Source organism: Engystomops pustulosus, chromosome 4 (genome assembly GCF_040894005.1).
Source record: "Engystomops pustulosus chromosome 4, aEngPut4.maternal, whole genome shotgun sequence".
Lineage (NCBI taxonomy): Eukaryota > Metazoa > Chordata > Amphibia > Anura > Leptodactylidae > Engystomops > Engystomops pustulosus.
Genome location: NC_092414.1, coordinates 139,296,965 through 139,312,504, shown reverse-complemented (window position 1 = coordinate 139,312,504; position 15,540 = coordinate 139,296,965). Strand labels below are relative to the sequence as shown.

Genomic DNA, 15,540 nt, shown 5'->3' with positions numbered 1-15,540 from the left:
TTCACTGAACCATAAAAATATCTCAGATTTCCATAATATCTAGTTATTAGATAAATATCTGAGCCGCTGCTCCAAAAGTTACCAAAGGGTTCATAAAATTTTAAACAACTTTAAAACTATAATCTTTTGAGCCTCTGACCATTCCTTATTTATGCTTTCCCAATCTCCAACTTCAATACAAATGTTAAACTATTGCTCCAATGTTTGTCCATTTTTTCATACTTAACAGGTATGCTTTAATTTTCAGAAAGAGGAGATAATGAAAAGCTTTCACACATTAAATTAAAGCTTACAGGGGTAAAAAAAAAAAAAAATGCACAGCGTCAAACACAGCTCCACGGCTGCTGCCTCACCAACGTCAAGCAACCTGGTGTTTTGCCCTCTCATAAGATGGCCGCTCAGCTATTTCCGCCGAGCACCGGAAGTGCTGTGTACTGCCTTCACACCACATAACTTCCGGAGTTGCTGGGTCTCCGGTTGATGCTGGTTACAGGGCGCATCATGCTGTCAATGGACTTTCTCGATGATGTGCGGCGGATGAACAAGAGACAGGTGAGGAGAGCCGGCAGTGCTGTAGGGAGACACAATGGCAGCTGACCCGGAGGGGCTACCTTTATGAGAGGTATCAGAGTCGATGTACAAGTCGGTGGCGGATACTACATCTGTGCTAAGGCCGTACCGGGGGTGTAGAGCATGGAGCCAAGGACCGGGCTAGCCACTCTCTGCTGTGTGCGGTGACGTGCACCGAACTCCCTGCTCTCACTTGTCATCTCCTATGTAAATTATAGGGCCCTGTACACACAGTATTTTTCATAGTTCCTCTTTAATTTCAGTAAACTTTAGATAATGGTTTTATACCTAAATATATATCTAATATTTATAGAACTAGAAACAGAAGCCAAGTATAACCCCACAAAAATGTCAGTGTCTCAATAACTTGTCATGTGGCTTTGGCTGCATTCACACCTTCCACGGTTGCGATTTCAGACATATTAGAGCAGCTGAGAAGAGGAGCTTTGCCTAATTACATTGCTGTCAATGTTGCGTTTACCAAACACAGATGTTAACACATGCTTTTATTAACGCTATGTTAATGCATGCGTTTTGTAAATGCAATGTTGACATCAATGTAATTAGGCAGATCTCTTCTCAGCTGTAGTGATGCATTTGAAAACACATGCATTATCTCAAGCAAAATGCAATGTGTGAACGCAGCCTTTGAGCATCGTTTGCAGATGACAAGTCAACTCCTTGTCTGCTGAGGCGACATTACACTGTTCTCGAAGGGAAGCCCTCAGGTCATGGAGCTTCTGCGGTACAGTGTTGTCCATGAGGATGAATATAGACCTGGATGACTGGATTTTGTGGTATAATTTAAGTTGCATGGGCTAGTCTCTTATCCATTACTAATTTGTAGGAGAGTTTGGTATTGACTAGTCACTTTTGCCCACACTGTAACACCATTACCACCACGAAAGGCTTGTCTGGTGACAATAGACTTGACGTCTCCTAGTTTGGTGGCCACTGTTTAATAACAGTAATCTTTATCTAGCGCCATCATTTGTGCTGTAACAGATAATGTAATATTTATTTTGGGTTGTTTGCTTCTATTTTTCAGTTTCCATTTTGTTTTGTTGTTTTTAAACAAATGTTTTGTTTTTATCTTCTAGCTGTATTACCAAGTGTTAAACTTTGGTATGATTGTCTCCTCAGCACTGATGATATGGAAAGGCCTTATGGTGCTAACTGGCAGTGAGAGTCCAATAGTTGTTGTCCTAAGGTATGTACAGCGGATCCCATCTTACTTTTCAGAGTATGTATTTCAGAGATGGGTGAAGCTCCCTTCACATCTATTAGGTGTATCGACTGGGAGGAATAGTTATAAACCAAAAAATTATACAATAATCCTATCAAGTATCAAAAATTCATCAGAAGGCTATGCACAAGCCAAACATATAACCTATGAATAACAACTCCTATAGAAATCTACTATCAATTTACACTAAATACCATTACAGGCAGTCCCCGGGTTACATACAAGATAGGTTCCGTAAGTCGAAACTGTATATTTTATAATGGTAGTTCCAGACAAAAAAACTTTTTGACACAGTGACAATCGGAGTTTCAAAATTCTTTGCTGTAATGGGACTAAGGATTATCCATAAAGCTTCATTACAGACACCTTACAGCTGATCATTGTAGTCTGGGACTATAGTAAAGCATCCAGAGAGCTTCACCAGAGGTCACAGGTGGCAGAGGGGTCTGTCTTTAACTAGGGGTCATCTGTAAGTCGGGAGTCCTTAAAGGAAACCTACCAGTTAGAATGGCAGGGGTAAGCTGTAAGTACCGAGCACCAGCTCAGGGTGAGCTGGTGCCGGTACTTACTTTCGTTAGTGTTATAAACCGCGGTATCGCGGTTTTAACACTTTTTAAACTTTAGAGCAGAAGAGGCTTCGGCGCTGCGTGCGCACGATCGTACGTGCGCCTACATAGGAAATAACAGATGTTGCGCGCGCAGGGTCGCGTGCAGCGCTGAAGCCCCTTCTGCTCTAAAGTTTAAAAAGTGTTAAAACCGCGATACCGCGGTTTATAACACTAACGAAAGTAAGTACCGCCACCAGCTCACCCTGAGCTGGTGCTCGGTACTTACAGCTTACCCCTACCATTCTAACTGGTAGGTTTCCTTTAAGTAGGGACTGCCTGTATTTTAAAGATCAATATTTATTATTAGCAATTAGAGACACCAAATAGCATAAAAATACCCATATAAACGGACAAAAACCATGGACAGTGTGACATACACAAGCACAGTGTAAAAATGTATTCTATTTGTATAAACTAATACCCATGCCCACATATCAGAATCGTGGAGGTAGGATGACAAACAATTGTCACAGTAAAGTGCAAGTGCAAACAGTATCAAATATTCCACACATGCAATTCTATAAAATTATCAAATCATCATTTTATTTATACCTCAACATACAATAAGCCTCAAACACATAACAAGTGCAGAGGGTATCAACCCTACAAAAAAGGCACATCCAAAAACAAAATGATTAATCCCAACCACTGGCCATCGTGCTATGGAAAATGCAGTCACATTGTCCAGCATTCCAGGAGGAATAGATATCTGCAATGGCCATAACATGGCACTCCCTGACAGCCTTGAAAATGGTCATCAGTGTTTTGTATGTGCTCTTTACATCTGTACTTTGGGGGAGAGGGTTCTTTTGCAGGGTCCTCTATTGGTTGGCTTTGTTTACAAGTTACACATTTTGTCACCCATTTTGTATTACAAGTCAAGGCTGCAGGCTGTGTACCCGGGGGGGCGGGGGCTGCAGGCTGTGTACCCGGAGGCTGTGTACCCGGGGGGGGGGGGCGGTCTGCAGGCTGTGTATCCCGGGGGGGGGGGGGGCCGGGGTCTGCAGGCTGTGTACCCGGGGGGGCGGGGGCGCTGCATTTCCTACCCTAGGCTTGTACTCGAGTCAATAGGTTTTCTCCTTTTTTTTTTTTTTTTTTGTGGTAAAATTAGGGAGCTTGGCTTATGCTCTAGTATATAGGGTAAGTGGCCCTGGTTTATTATAATGGATTTTCGTGGTAATGTTAAAATTAAGTTAAAGGAACTTTAACATAATAATCTACCTTTGACTAGTAAGGGGTTAATATTGGTTTGCAGGCTAGCAGACTAGAGGTGCTTCAGCAGTGGCTTGTGTCCTCAAGACCAGACCATTGTTAAATAGGAAATATTTAGAACAGAAGTGCTCCGGAATTATCCCTGTACTTCTCAAGTTAATAACCCTAGTTTTTATTAATATAGGAATTTTTGCCTCATCAACTGGCAGCTAATCGGAATTATGCAAATTTCCGAGATAACAATATTTTCCCTGCTGTAAGATCAGCCAGTCCTGTCCTGGAGTTTCTCTGCTAATCGCCTTACCCTTTTCTTATCACAATTGCCCATTTCTTTCTTTCTATTTCCGCTGTCTGCCGTGTAAATATATTTATTGTGATTGATGGCTTAATAAAGCAAATACTAGGTGAACCTGACATCTCCTCTCAAATTAGTGGAGATTACCTTTAAAGGTCACTCGGATGTGTTGTACTGGTCTTTATGCCATGTTTGTGTAAATATCAAGAAGTATGTATTCGGGTGACGCCTTGTTCCGCCTTGAAGAGCAATCGGGAAAGGTTCTTGTAAAGGGCTAGCGAAAGGTTTTATGTATTTTTCCTTAAGCACGGATAGGGAAAGTAAATAGTCTACAGCTCTGTCATAGGATGAGAATGACCGTACCTATATCCTAAAACCAATGTGTTAAACGCTGTCACTTATAGATGTGTGTGGAATTTGGTTCCACTTATATTGGAAGGTGACTTATTTTCATTTTTAATTTTTTTTTTTTTTTTTGTTCTTTACCTTTGGAAGGGAAAAAGTTTTTTTTTTACATTTAACTTGGTATCGATGCTGCTTTCTATATCCAAGTATTCTTTGCTGTTATAGCACTGACTTTTTGACTAACATTTTTTCAGCGAATAAGGGCAAGACGTGGCGTGTTTCCTACACATACCAAGTATTCCCTAACAAAATGTTCTACATAGGTTCTAGAAGTAATAGGTTCTTGAGATTCTTCAATGTCTCCCTTGTTATGCCATAATCCCTCTTGTAAGGCAGTACAGGGGGATTTCCAAATTACACTGTAGAGATTTACTTAACCCCTTCATGACTGTCATTGGTTCCTAAATGTCCAGGTCAGTTATAGGTCAGTCTACCTATAACATTGCCACTTAATAAAAACATATTTAGGCTTCCAAACAAATATATATATATAGCCAGCTATGGCCTATTACACCAAAATATTGTCCTTTTTGTCATATAATGACTTGATAAGATCCTATAGCCAGTATGGTGGCTTTGTAAAATATCAAGACAAAGTTTTCTATAATATCCAGGCAGTTTATATGTTATGTTGTGAGGTATATCTTTCACAGGTATAAACTTTTTTGTTTCTTTTTAGTAATAAATGTAAAACGTATCAATCCGAATTTGCCACCGACATGAAGTTCAATGGGGCACATTTATTTACCCGGACCAATTGCGAACCAGCGGTGCGTTCTCCGACGAGGATTCAGTTCTGCCGGATTCACTAAGGTCCGTGCGCTGCTGCGCCGAGATCCGCCGGAGTTTGCCTTCTTCTCCTCCTCGGTGTATGTAAGTGCTGATCTTGCGGCACAATTTGTTTTTTGTTTTTTTTAAATACCGCGGTTTTTCCGAAACGATTTTCTGACAGCCAGGCCCCTCCTCCCTCCCCCCCGTTTTCCGTCACACGCAAGCTGGCGCTGATGCGACACAATCTGATCACGTGCGCCAAAAACCCGGGTCAATTCAGGCCCCTTAGTAGATGAGCCCCAATTTGTCCACAAAACAACAATCTTGAAATTGCTTTGCTAAATGAAAGTGCTCAAATGTTGTAAACAAATAAAGCATTACATGTTAGATTACAAACTGGTTAAGCTTCTTCTCACCTTTTCTCTTACACTCGCAGTGGCAGCATGGAACCAGCTTTTCATCGGGGGGATCTGCTCTTTTTGACCAACCGTGTTGATGATCCCATCAGAGTTGGTGAAATTGTGGTCTTCAGAATAGAAGGAAGGGAGATACCAATTGTGCATCGTGTCCTGAAAATTCATGAAAAGTGAGTTCTACGCATTGGTTTTCAATATTTTAATATTTGTTGTATGTGAGATACAGATGTTTTTAATGTTGCCCATTTACCTTTTTATAGCGAAAATGAAACGCCAAATGTTAAAGTTACTCTGGCATCCTATAGCCACCCCAACAGTTGTCTTGGGCTTCAATAAGTTTTTATGCCAACCAGGGTGTTGATCCTGGCGTATTAAAGGGATCAATTGCAAGTTAAATGGAACCGGTATATGCAGATTAACCCTAAGTCAGGGTCACATGTTGTGTACAACAGCAACAGAAAGTTAATTGTCTGCATATCTGTATCTATACTAAATGGATCTCTCCGTATTTGTGTGGTTTTCCTCCGGTTCCTCCCACTCTCTAGAACATACTGGTAGGTTGATTATTTTGAGCCCTACAGCGACGGGGACCAATTAATAATTTATTATAAAATTCTTTTTTAAAAATTGTAAAATGAAAAATGTATAAAATCTTAAAATCTTTACTTCTTAATTTTAGAGAAAATGGAGACATCAAATTTTTAACCAAGGGAGATAACAATGCTGTGGATGATCGGGGACTTTACAAGCAGGGCCAGAACTGGCTGGAAAAGAAGGATGTTGTTGGGAGAGCAAGAGGGTAAGTGACTTTCTACAACTATTGAATGCAATATCCTAGTATCAGGAAGCACCTCTCCATCTTAAGTAGCCCAGCATGAGTTTATCTCGGCGAGTGACAATAGACCTGGGTCTGGTGTGAAATACACCTATTCTGGATATATTCTTTGCTCCTGGGCTGCCAGTGAATCTAGACCCCTTACTTTGACTGACAGCTCTGTGTCTCTCTAAATCTCAGGCACTGCCTTTCCTCCTTTTTCCTGATTGAAATCCTGCTGTATGGAACTAGTACTAATGGACTGTCTGCCAATAACTACAGACATATGAAGCTCAAATAATGTCACATTTTTTAATTGATGTCATTTTACATTCATTTCATGAGACCAGGGTGATGTCATCTTTTGTCCTTTCCCCTAAAATATGCCATATCTACCCCGTGTTTGTATCTGATCACATGACATCACAGCATGCCTCCATGAAGAATGAGAACTAGAAGTCCATGGAGACATGCTGTGATATTATGTGATCTGATATGTACATAGGGTACATATGGCAAATCTTAGGGGGAAAAGGAGTCTGGATGAGATCACCCTGGTCACATGACATGAAGTGCTGAATAGAGAGGGGACATACGGGATGTATACCGATAGCTGGTAATATAACTACATAAAGTTGATTTTATGGGGATGTGAGAGAAATGGGTTTTGGCTGAAAGAAGGGTTTTTGTAAATAGGTCTCTATGGGAACCTGTCACTAGCTGCATTTGTGAAATTGTGGTAACAGATTTCCTTTAAATTAATTGACAGTTGTACTGGGTACATTTCTTCTAGGAATAACGGGAACATTACAATGTAGAGTTATAAAAGATGATGATTTTTGAAGGGTCCACAGGGGGACTTTAAAAACGCGTTATATATCCAAAACTTTTTACTTTTTTTACTTTTTTTCCAGTGTTTAAGTTAATGTGAGACTTTAACTTATAGGATTTTTTTTTTTTTAACTGCATTTTTTTTCTTCTTTGTAGCCAATAAATGACTACAAATGTGAAAAAGATAGGGTTTTTTTGTCATTAAAGTTTTTTTAAGTAGTAAAATTGAATAACCATTTAACAAAATATGTTATGAATAAATATGCCCCAGTAGCCCCTTCTGAAAAATACCATATTAAAGTGTAAATCAGGTTAGGAGGTATTTAGGGATTAGGGAAAAAATTCTTAGGGATTAGGAGAGGAGATTTGCCTAATTACATTACTGTTAACATTTCCGTTTACAAAATGCAAATTCATTACCACAGCAGTTGACAACACGTTTACATTGCGTTTGGAAACGCAAATGTTAACAGTAATGTAATTTGGGCAAATTGACTCTACCCAGCTTTTGTAATGTGTTTCCAAACGCAATGAAAACACAACTTGAGACCGCACACTAAGAGTAACCTATCATACCCCAGGAATTGCAACTTTTCATCAATGATCCACAAATGTGAAGGGGGAAAAAAACGTCAGACTAAAAATAAAACTGATGTAAAATTAATCACAGAAAATAGTTAATAAGTTGTCTTTGAAAATCATCACATACTGAGGGAAACAGATTTTACAAAAACCTACCTACATGCCCATAATGTACTGTAAATGGGGCTTACCTGCGCCCTAGTAACGCCATGTGTTGACAGAAGATATGGCCACTGCTGCGCCGTGCAGGTGCCTGGAAAGAGGCTTCCCGGCCTCCGAACCCACCAGGAAAATGTGAACACGCATATCTAGCACATGCACAGTTTACATATGCCGGCCACCTCGCTCGCTAGAACAGGGCGGCTGCTGGGCATGAGCAGTAGCTTCACTGCTGCTTTTACATGAAGAGGACTTAGCAGTGCCGGCGTGCTACTGTGCATGCCCGGCAGCCGTCCTGTTCTAGCGAGCGAGGTGGCTGTATCTAATATCAACTCAGGACTGTTGCTAGGGGACAGGTAAGCCCCATTTACAGTATATTATGGGCATGTAGGTAGGTTTAACAAAGAAAAAAAAAACAAATCTGTAGAAATTTTTTTTTGTTAGGGATTGATTAAACTTAGTGAGGTGAGAATACCCCTTTAAGCTCCCCATAGAAGATACTGATTATGGTAAATTTCCCCAATGTGATAAATGTTTGGTAGTTTCTCTAGCATGCTTTCATGTTTTCTTTGATTTCTATCTTTCTGAAATTGCTCTGCTTGAAAGTGACAATGTAATAACTACTTATCCTGTAAATAGTAGGGGATCTGCCCTCAATTACAAAAACTCATATGCAGGGGTCACTTAATAAAGATCTTTTGCCGGGGGTATGTTTGTAGTGATTGCTATAGATGCAATGCAGGGAGATTTCCATGTACTGTGGGTAACATGGGTTATATGTATATTATTCAGGAGGATCTTGCTTACTGGCCGGATACTGGCCTCAGTGGTAAATATCATTGTGCTTCTTTTTATAGAAGGTTCTACCAGATATGCTCTAAACATTTTAGAATACCTCTAAATGACTTCAGTGTGCGTCATTGATGCAAACTCATATGAAGTGAGATACAGACTTATGGGTGGAATTTTATCTTTGGTTTGGGGTTTTTTGGCGTATAAAAGTTTCATAGAGGGTATTTGCAAATTTTCGTTGCTCAAGTCGCACAGGACTATTCCCCCCACTTCACTATACTAGCATAACATAAAACTACTGCTAGTGCATAGCCAGATTCATGACTAGCAAAAGTCACTCCAGCCCCCTGCTGGTGTATGTGCTGCAACTTTTTGAAAGAAAAATCAGACCCATATAGAGCAGAGAACATTTATTAAAGGGCCAAAGCCACTTTAATGCATCTGAAGAGCAGCAGAGATTCAAAGTCCTATCACTGTCCCAAGGAGCCTGTCTAATGATAAATCTCCCCCATGGACTAAGCCTGTTCAGAAGGAGATTAGTGTAATATCAATCCAGTTGACTAGTTACCTCTTAACCCCCCAATGTTAACCCAATAGTCTGTTACGTTGAGTTTCTTCAATGTGTAAGAGATACGTGCTATATATATTGAGGTAAATGGAGAATTCTTAGCACTTCTGCAATGATACATCCATAGGTCACTGTCACTGACTCACATCATTAACACGCCATGAATAATTCTCACATAAACAGCAGAATGTTTCCTACTTGCATCATCTGCTGAGGCGAACGCCTGAATACAAAGCACTCGCCGATCCCCCGGGTCCTGCCGGCAGCTCAGGATGTATTGTCATATTTTAGTATTCTTCTATAATGCTTCCCTGGCCTTGATGGATGTTATTCCTCACATCTTCCGTATTCTTGAAGAAGTATCTAGTATGAAATTGCATACTCAATCCATAAATCCAATATACAACTTTATTTAATCGGCCATCAAAAAAACATACGGTTAAAAACACACATAAAAACCACAAAAGGTGTGGCAGTGGTCTAAAGTAATGCAATACATGTTAAATACATCAAAGGTGCCACACAAACTACAGTATACACAATTGGGCTGTAACCAATAATGTTACCCACCAGGGTGTAGTATATTTCCTATCTAGTTACTTGGGTATCCTATATACTTCCATTGGTATTGCATGTCTTTTGTTAGTAATAGGAGGTGTACATGAGGTACTGGGTTATCTCTCTTTGGTATATATCTAGTGTGAAGTCTGCAGCCTGGCTTACATTTAACCCTTAGTACATGTGACATACTGGATAAGCAATATCTTAATCCTTATGGACATACATATGGGTATAGCTTGTAAATAATGCTTAATGCCATTTCTTGCTTTACATTAGTTATAAGCTGTCATCACTGTTGGGTTCTGTTTCTATACTAAAACATACATAATCCAGGACCACCCCTTTAATGTGGGGGTTTGAGACGCAATAGATTGCTAGTATAAAGGGGCTGTGGTGGTCTGAACCATTGTGGCTCCTTCTCCTATTATCTGAACAGCACCAAGGTCATCCAGGTTCCATTTTTCCATTCACATACTGCAACACAGCCCCAAAATCTTTGTTATGAGTGATGGAGGTTGTTATGTTCAGACCCCTCTGATTAGCCTATCCTAGTGGTACTGCCAGAATGCCACTTTAAAGGGGTCCTATGCAATATGAAAAGCTGCCCCTTTTCTGCACGGAGTGGGAACATAATGTTAACTTGCCTTTTCCCAGCTCCTCTGTTTCCAGTGATTGCTTCTATTCCCAATCACGTTGAAGTTGGTAGATGTCCAATTTGTGAATCCAGACGCTGACCGAAAAAGCCAATTGGCCGATACAGGATCTGGTTCTTGTACATAAATTAAAATCTAAAATTCATCTTCCCCCCCCCTATTTCAGGAGTGCACAACCCGTAGCACGCATCGCATGACCCTCCGTCTTCTCCTTTATACAGCCTCCTATGAGTCGAAGCTGCTCAAACTCCGTGAGGAGAAACTATCTAGGGGTGACTGTGGGCAGCAGGGAGGGAAGGCACTAGAACTGTGGGCAGCAGGGAGGGAAGGGACTAGAACTGTGGGCAGCAGGGAGGGAAGGGACTAGAACTGTGGGCGGCAGGGAGGGAAGGGACTGGAACTGTGGGCGGCAGGGAGGGAAGGGACTGGAACTGTGGGCGGCAGGGAGGTCAAGGGACTGGAACTGTGGGCGGCAGGGAGGTCAAGGGACTGGAACTGTGGGCGGCAGGGAGGTCAAGGGACTGGAACTGTGGGCGGCAGGGAGGTCAAGGGACGGGAACTGTGGGCGGCAGGGAGGTCAAGGGACGGGAACTGTGGGCGGCAGGGAGGTCAAGGGACGGGAACTGTGGGCGGCAGGGAGGTCAAGGGACGGGAACTGTGGGCGGCAGGGAGGTCAAGGGACGGGAACTGTGGGCGGCAGGGAGGTCAAGGGACGGGAACTGTGGGCGGCAGGGAGGTCAAGGGACGGGAACTGTGGGCGGCAGGGAGGTCAAGGGACGGGAACTGTGGGCGGCAGGGAGGTCAAGGGACGGGAACTGTGGGCGGCAGGGAGGTCAAGGGACGGGAACTGTGGGCGGCAGGGAGGTCAAGGGACGGGAACTGTGGGCGGCAGGGAGGTCAAGGGACGGGAACTGTGGGCGGCAGGGAGGTCAAGGGACGGGAACTGTGGGCGGCAGGGAGGTCAAGGGACGGGAACTGTGGGCGGCAGGGAGGTCAAGGGACGGGAACTGTGGGCGGCAGGGAGGTCAAGGGACGGGAACTGTGGGCGGCAGGGAGGTCAAGGGACGGGAACTGTGGGCGGCAGGGAGGTCAAGGGACGGGAACTGTGGGCGGCAGGGAGGTCAAGGGGCGGGAACTGTGGGCGGCAGGGAGGTCAAGGGGCGGGAACTGTGGGCGGCAGGGAGGTCAAGGGACGGGAACTGTGGGCGGCAGGGAGGTCAAGGGACGGGAACTGTGGGCGGCAGGGAGGTCAAGGGACGGGAACTGTGGGCGGCAGGGAGGTCAAGGGACGGGAACTGTGGGCGGCAGGGAGGTCAAGGGACGGGAACTGTGGGCGGCAGGGAGGTCAAGGGACGGGAACTGTGGGCGGCAGGGAGGTCAAGGGACGGGAACTGTGGGCGGCAGGGAGGTCAAGGGACGGGAACTGTGGGCGGCAGGGAGGTCAAGGGACGGGAACTGTGGGCAGCGTTGTAGTAGTTATATTCTTTTCACCTCAGACAGCAAAAAGGCTAGAATCGGCCATGTGCAGCAGATAATAAGTATGAATACCTGGTTGGTTGCAGACAGGGCACAGTAACGTACTGAGCCCCCTGCGTGCGGCCAATTATTCACGATTATTACCTGCTGTGTGGGTTCAGACAATTTCCACCATCATTAATATCGTCTTGTTTGTGCTCTCTATTGTAGTCTGCTCTGAGGTTTAAGTTACTTATTATACAACTGCAGTATTAAGCTGTAGTGGTTTCTGGGGGGTATTTAATCGGTAATATGGTTTTTGGCGCATCTAGGGTTTTGGTTAATGGTGTGGCCCCCTGAAGGGTAGCGGCATGACAATGCGGCCCCTGGGCCGAAAAAGGTTTTGCACCACTGCTCTGTATGATGCTCACATTGTTTTAACCATGTTCTCAGAGTAACAGTATGACCTTGCATTGGGGAACTTGTTCACTTCCTTAGAATATGGACCCAAAGTGGTTTTGTTTTTGTAATTTTTTTTTAGTCGAGTTATTTTATGCTGATTGATTTGTTTCTTTTCAGATTTGTACCTTACATTGGAATTGTTACAATCCTAATGAACGACTATCCCAAGTTTAAGGTGAGCTGTTGAGATTCTTAAATTATCTTTTACACAGCACATTAATCATACACCACTAGGTGTGTAGGTGGCATGGAAGGGTAAGTAATCGCAATTACTGGAGGTACTGTCATACAAGCTCCGAAGAACTCATTAAAATGGGGGGTAAATGCAACTCAACCAATCAATGTCTTAGCCATGTTACCACTGCAACCTGTTCCTGATATTGTTTTTCACTTATTTTGACCCTTCGGTTTCTTTCTTTTCCTACAGTATGCTGTCTTGTTTCTGCTGGGACTGTTTGTTCTTGTCCATCGAGAATAACACACTGGACTTTGTGGATAATCTGTTACAGATTCAGTGTGGTTAGCCAGCTGTAACCTATCCAACCAAGGACAGACCTCATCTAGCCGTGTAAAGTTTTACATTTGAAACCAGTATTTCTTTTTTCTACATACATTTTACGTGTTCACTTTTTTTTGTTAAGTGTTAAGTATGGGCCCGATCTCTGCCACAGCTTCTCTACCTCCGTGACCTGTGGTGGGCCGATCATGAGCTTCTGCTATACTATTTTTTTTTTCTTTTATTTCAAACCAAAGTCCTTTATTGTTTCAATTGTGAAGCCTCTCAACATTTTCTTCAGAAGTGCCTAAGAATTGGTGTATGTGCAGTAATCAGCCCTGAATAGTCTCATCATCATGAATACCGCTAAATGACATTTTACTGACTGTAAGACTCCACTTCTCGCTTATTGTCTTGCCATCAGCAAAATGTGACAATTTATGTGCTGTTTTTTGGGGGGTTTTTTACCTCATTGCAACAATAACCCTATAAAGTTGATGGTCTTGATGTAGTGTTTGGGTCTGTACAATTTGTAACACAGTGTAATGTGAAAATCTTTTTTTTTTTTATTTTCTCCTACGGACAGTTTCATTATGATAAAATAGAAGAACATAGTAGATAAAAAAAAAGTTGGGCCACACACCATGCAGTTTAAAACATTTCTTCCCCCATTGTGGTCTCTGGGCCTAAAACTATGGGAAGATTTAACAATCATGGGCACAAAGGAGGCCTGTTCAGTCTTGATCATGGTCCAAAATGGAAAATATTGTGCTCCTGTTATATGATTTCCCCCCTTTAAAAATAGGTACTGGCCTTGGACAACTAAATGATTGTGTATAAGCTTCATTGTTGGACACCACCTAAGATGAAGCTATTTCTTGTAGGGGTAAAAAGCAGAATCTTTATTCTAGCCCAGCATCACCCCTTTATTATGCACTGAATATAAGATCGTTGAGATCATAAATACATACAATGTGCAAATTATCCTTTTATTCAGCTTGCTTGCAGTTTAATAGCTGATATGTAGCAGCGTTCATTCTGTAGTACAGTACATGTTTTATGGAGAGGATGACTACTGTCTTATTCCGAAGTGATAAAGCATGCAGACATCATCTCCATGTCATCATCCTTCCTGCTTTCTGCATATTTGTAAATGCTTTTGATGTTATTTTTTATATCAAAATTTGTATTTTAGGTTTAAGCATTCTTTAAAGGGCACCTACCACCACAAATCTACCTATAAAGGTAGATTGGGTGGTAGGTGGGTCAATTGGACGTGAGGATAGCCCTTTAAGGGCTAATCCTCACGTCCCTGCACTTTTTTTAATAACTTTAATGTGGTATTTATTCAAATTTACTTATGCGGCTACCGGGGCGTGGAGTAGCCGCATATGAGATTACATGAGGCGGCTACTCCACGCCCCGGTAGCCATTTTACCCCTCCTACTCACCCATCTTCGGCGCGCAGCTCCGCGTAGCTGCGCACCCTCGTCCGGCGATCCTGCCGTCTGCGCATGCGCAGAAGAGCAGGCCCGCGCCTGCGCGGTCACAACTCCGAAACAGGCGCGGGCCTGCTCTTCTGCGCATGCGCAGACGGCAGGATCGCCGGACGAGGGCGCGCAGCTACGCGGAGCTGCGCGCCGAAGATGGGTGAGTAGGAGGGGTAAAATGGCTACCGGGGCGTGGAGTAGCCGCCTCGTGTAATCTCATATGCGGCTACTCCACGCCCCGGTAGCCGCATAAGTAAATTTGAATAAATACCAAATTAAAGTTATTAAAAAAGTGCAGGGACGTGAGGATTAGCCCTTAAAAGGGCTATCCTCACGTCCCATTGATCCACCTACCACCCAATCTACCTTTATAGGTAGATTTGTGGTGGTAGGTTCCCTTTAAAGTTTTTAGAATTTCCCCTACCATTGCCAAATACTATTTATGTTAAAGTAGTATATAGTATATTTAGGCCTTCTGCAAATGAACATTGACTTTTGATTGTGTGCTAACCATTGTTTCAACGGCTAGCACATGGTCCCATGTGCTTCTATGGGCCCCTACCCAAGCTGCAAAACTGAGAACAGGTCCTACTCCGGCCTCTGTTTGCAATCTTTCTCCTGTCACCAGTGCACGAGCAGATCTCGCACACCGATGACACAAGGGCCACAAACAATGTTGTGTCCCTGAAAACACAGTGCAGGTAGTCTTAACCATATGATATGCAAACCTCTTCTGACACTGAGACTTGCAAGATTAGGAATGGCATCGAATGTTCCACTGGTGTAACTTCTTCCATCTGTTGAACCTTCTACTTTCTGGACTTCTTGAAGCTTTCATAGCCTACAAATCACATTAGGCTTTAGAGGCTTGATCTAAACAGTCATACTTTTGCTGCTTGTTACACACTAAGGAAGTTAGAAGTTCCCAAATAACCACCCTCTAATGGGATCAGTCCAAAAATCTTACAGTATACTTGTGCTGTGTAAATATTACCATCAACGCTTGTTAGTAGTAGCATTCTTTGTATATTTTCACCCACGGTTCATACCAATCTGCATACTTTGGCTAAAGTGGGTGTACGTCTTTAGCTGCATTCAGATCACATTTTTGGCACATGTTCGGTGTATACGTCAGGAAATCTCCCAGCATGTAC

The 15,540-nt window shown here is 42.9% G+C and overlaps 1 protein-coding gene across 1 annotated transcript; it reads left to right on the top strand.

Moving 5' to 3' along the window:
* Positions 1-397: 397 nt before the first annotated feature.
* Positions 398-13,408, top strand: SEC11A (SEC11 homolog A, signal peptidase complex subunit). Its single transcript, XM_072147698.1, has 6 exons — positions 398-552; positions 1,671-1,780; positions 5,544-5,693; positions 6,203-6,322; positions 12,518-12,575; positions 12,828-13,408. The coding sequence occupies exons 1-6, from the start codon at positions 481-483 to the stop codon at positions 12,876-12,878; spliced, it is 561 nt and encodes a 186-aa protein (XP_072003799.1). The 5' UTR covers positions 398-480; the 3' UTR covers positions 12,879-13,408.
* The last annotated feature ends 2,132 nt before the right edge of the window (positions 13,409-15,540 follow it).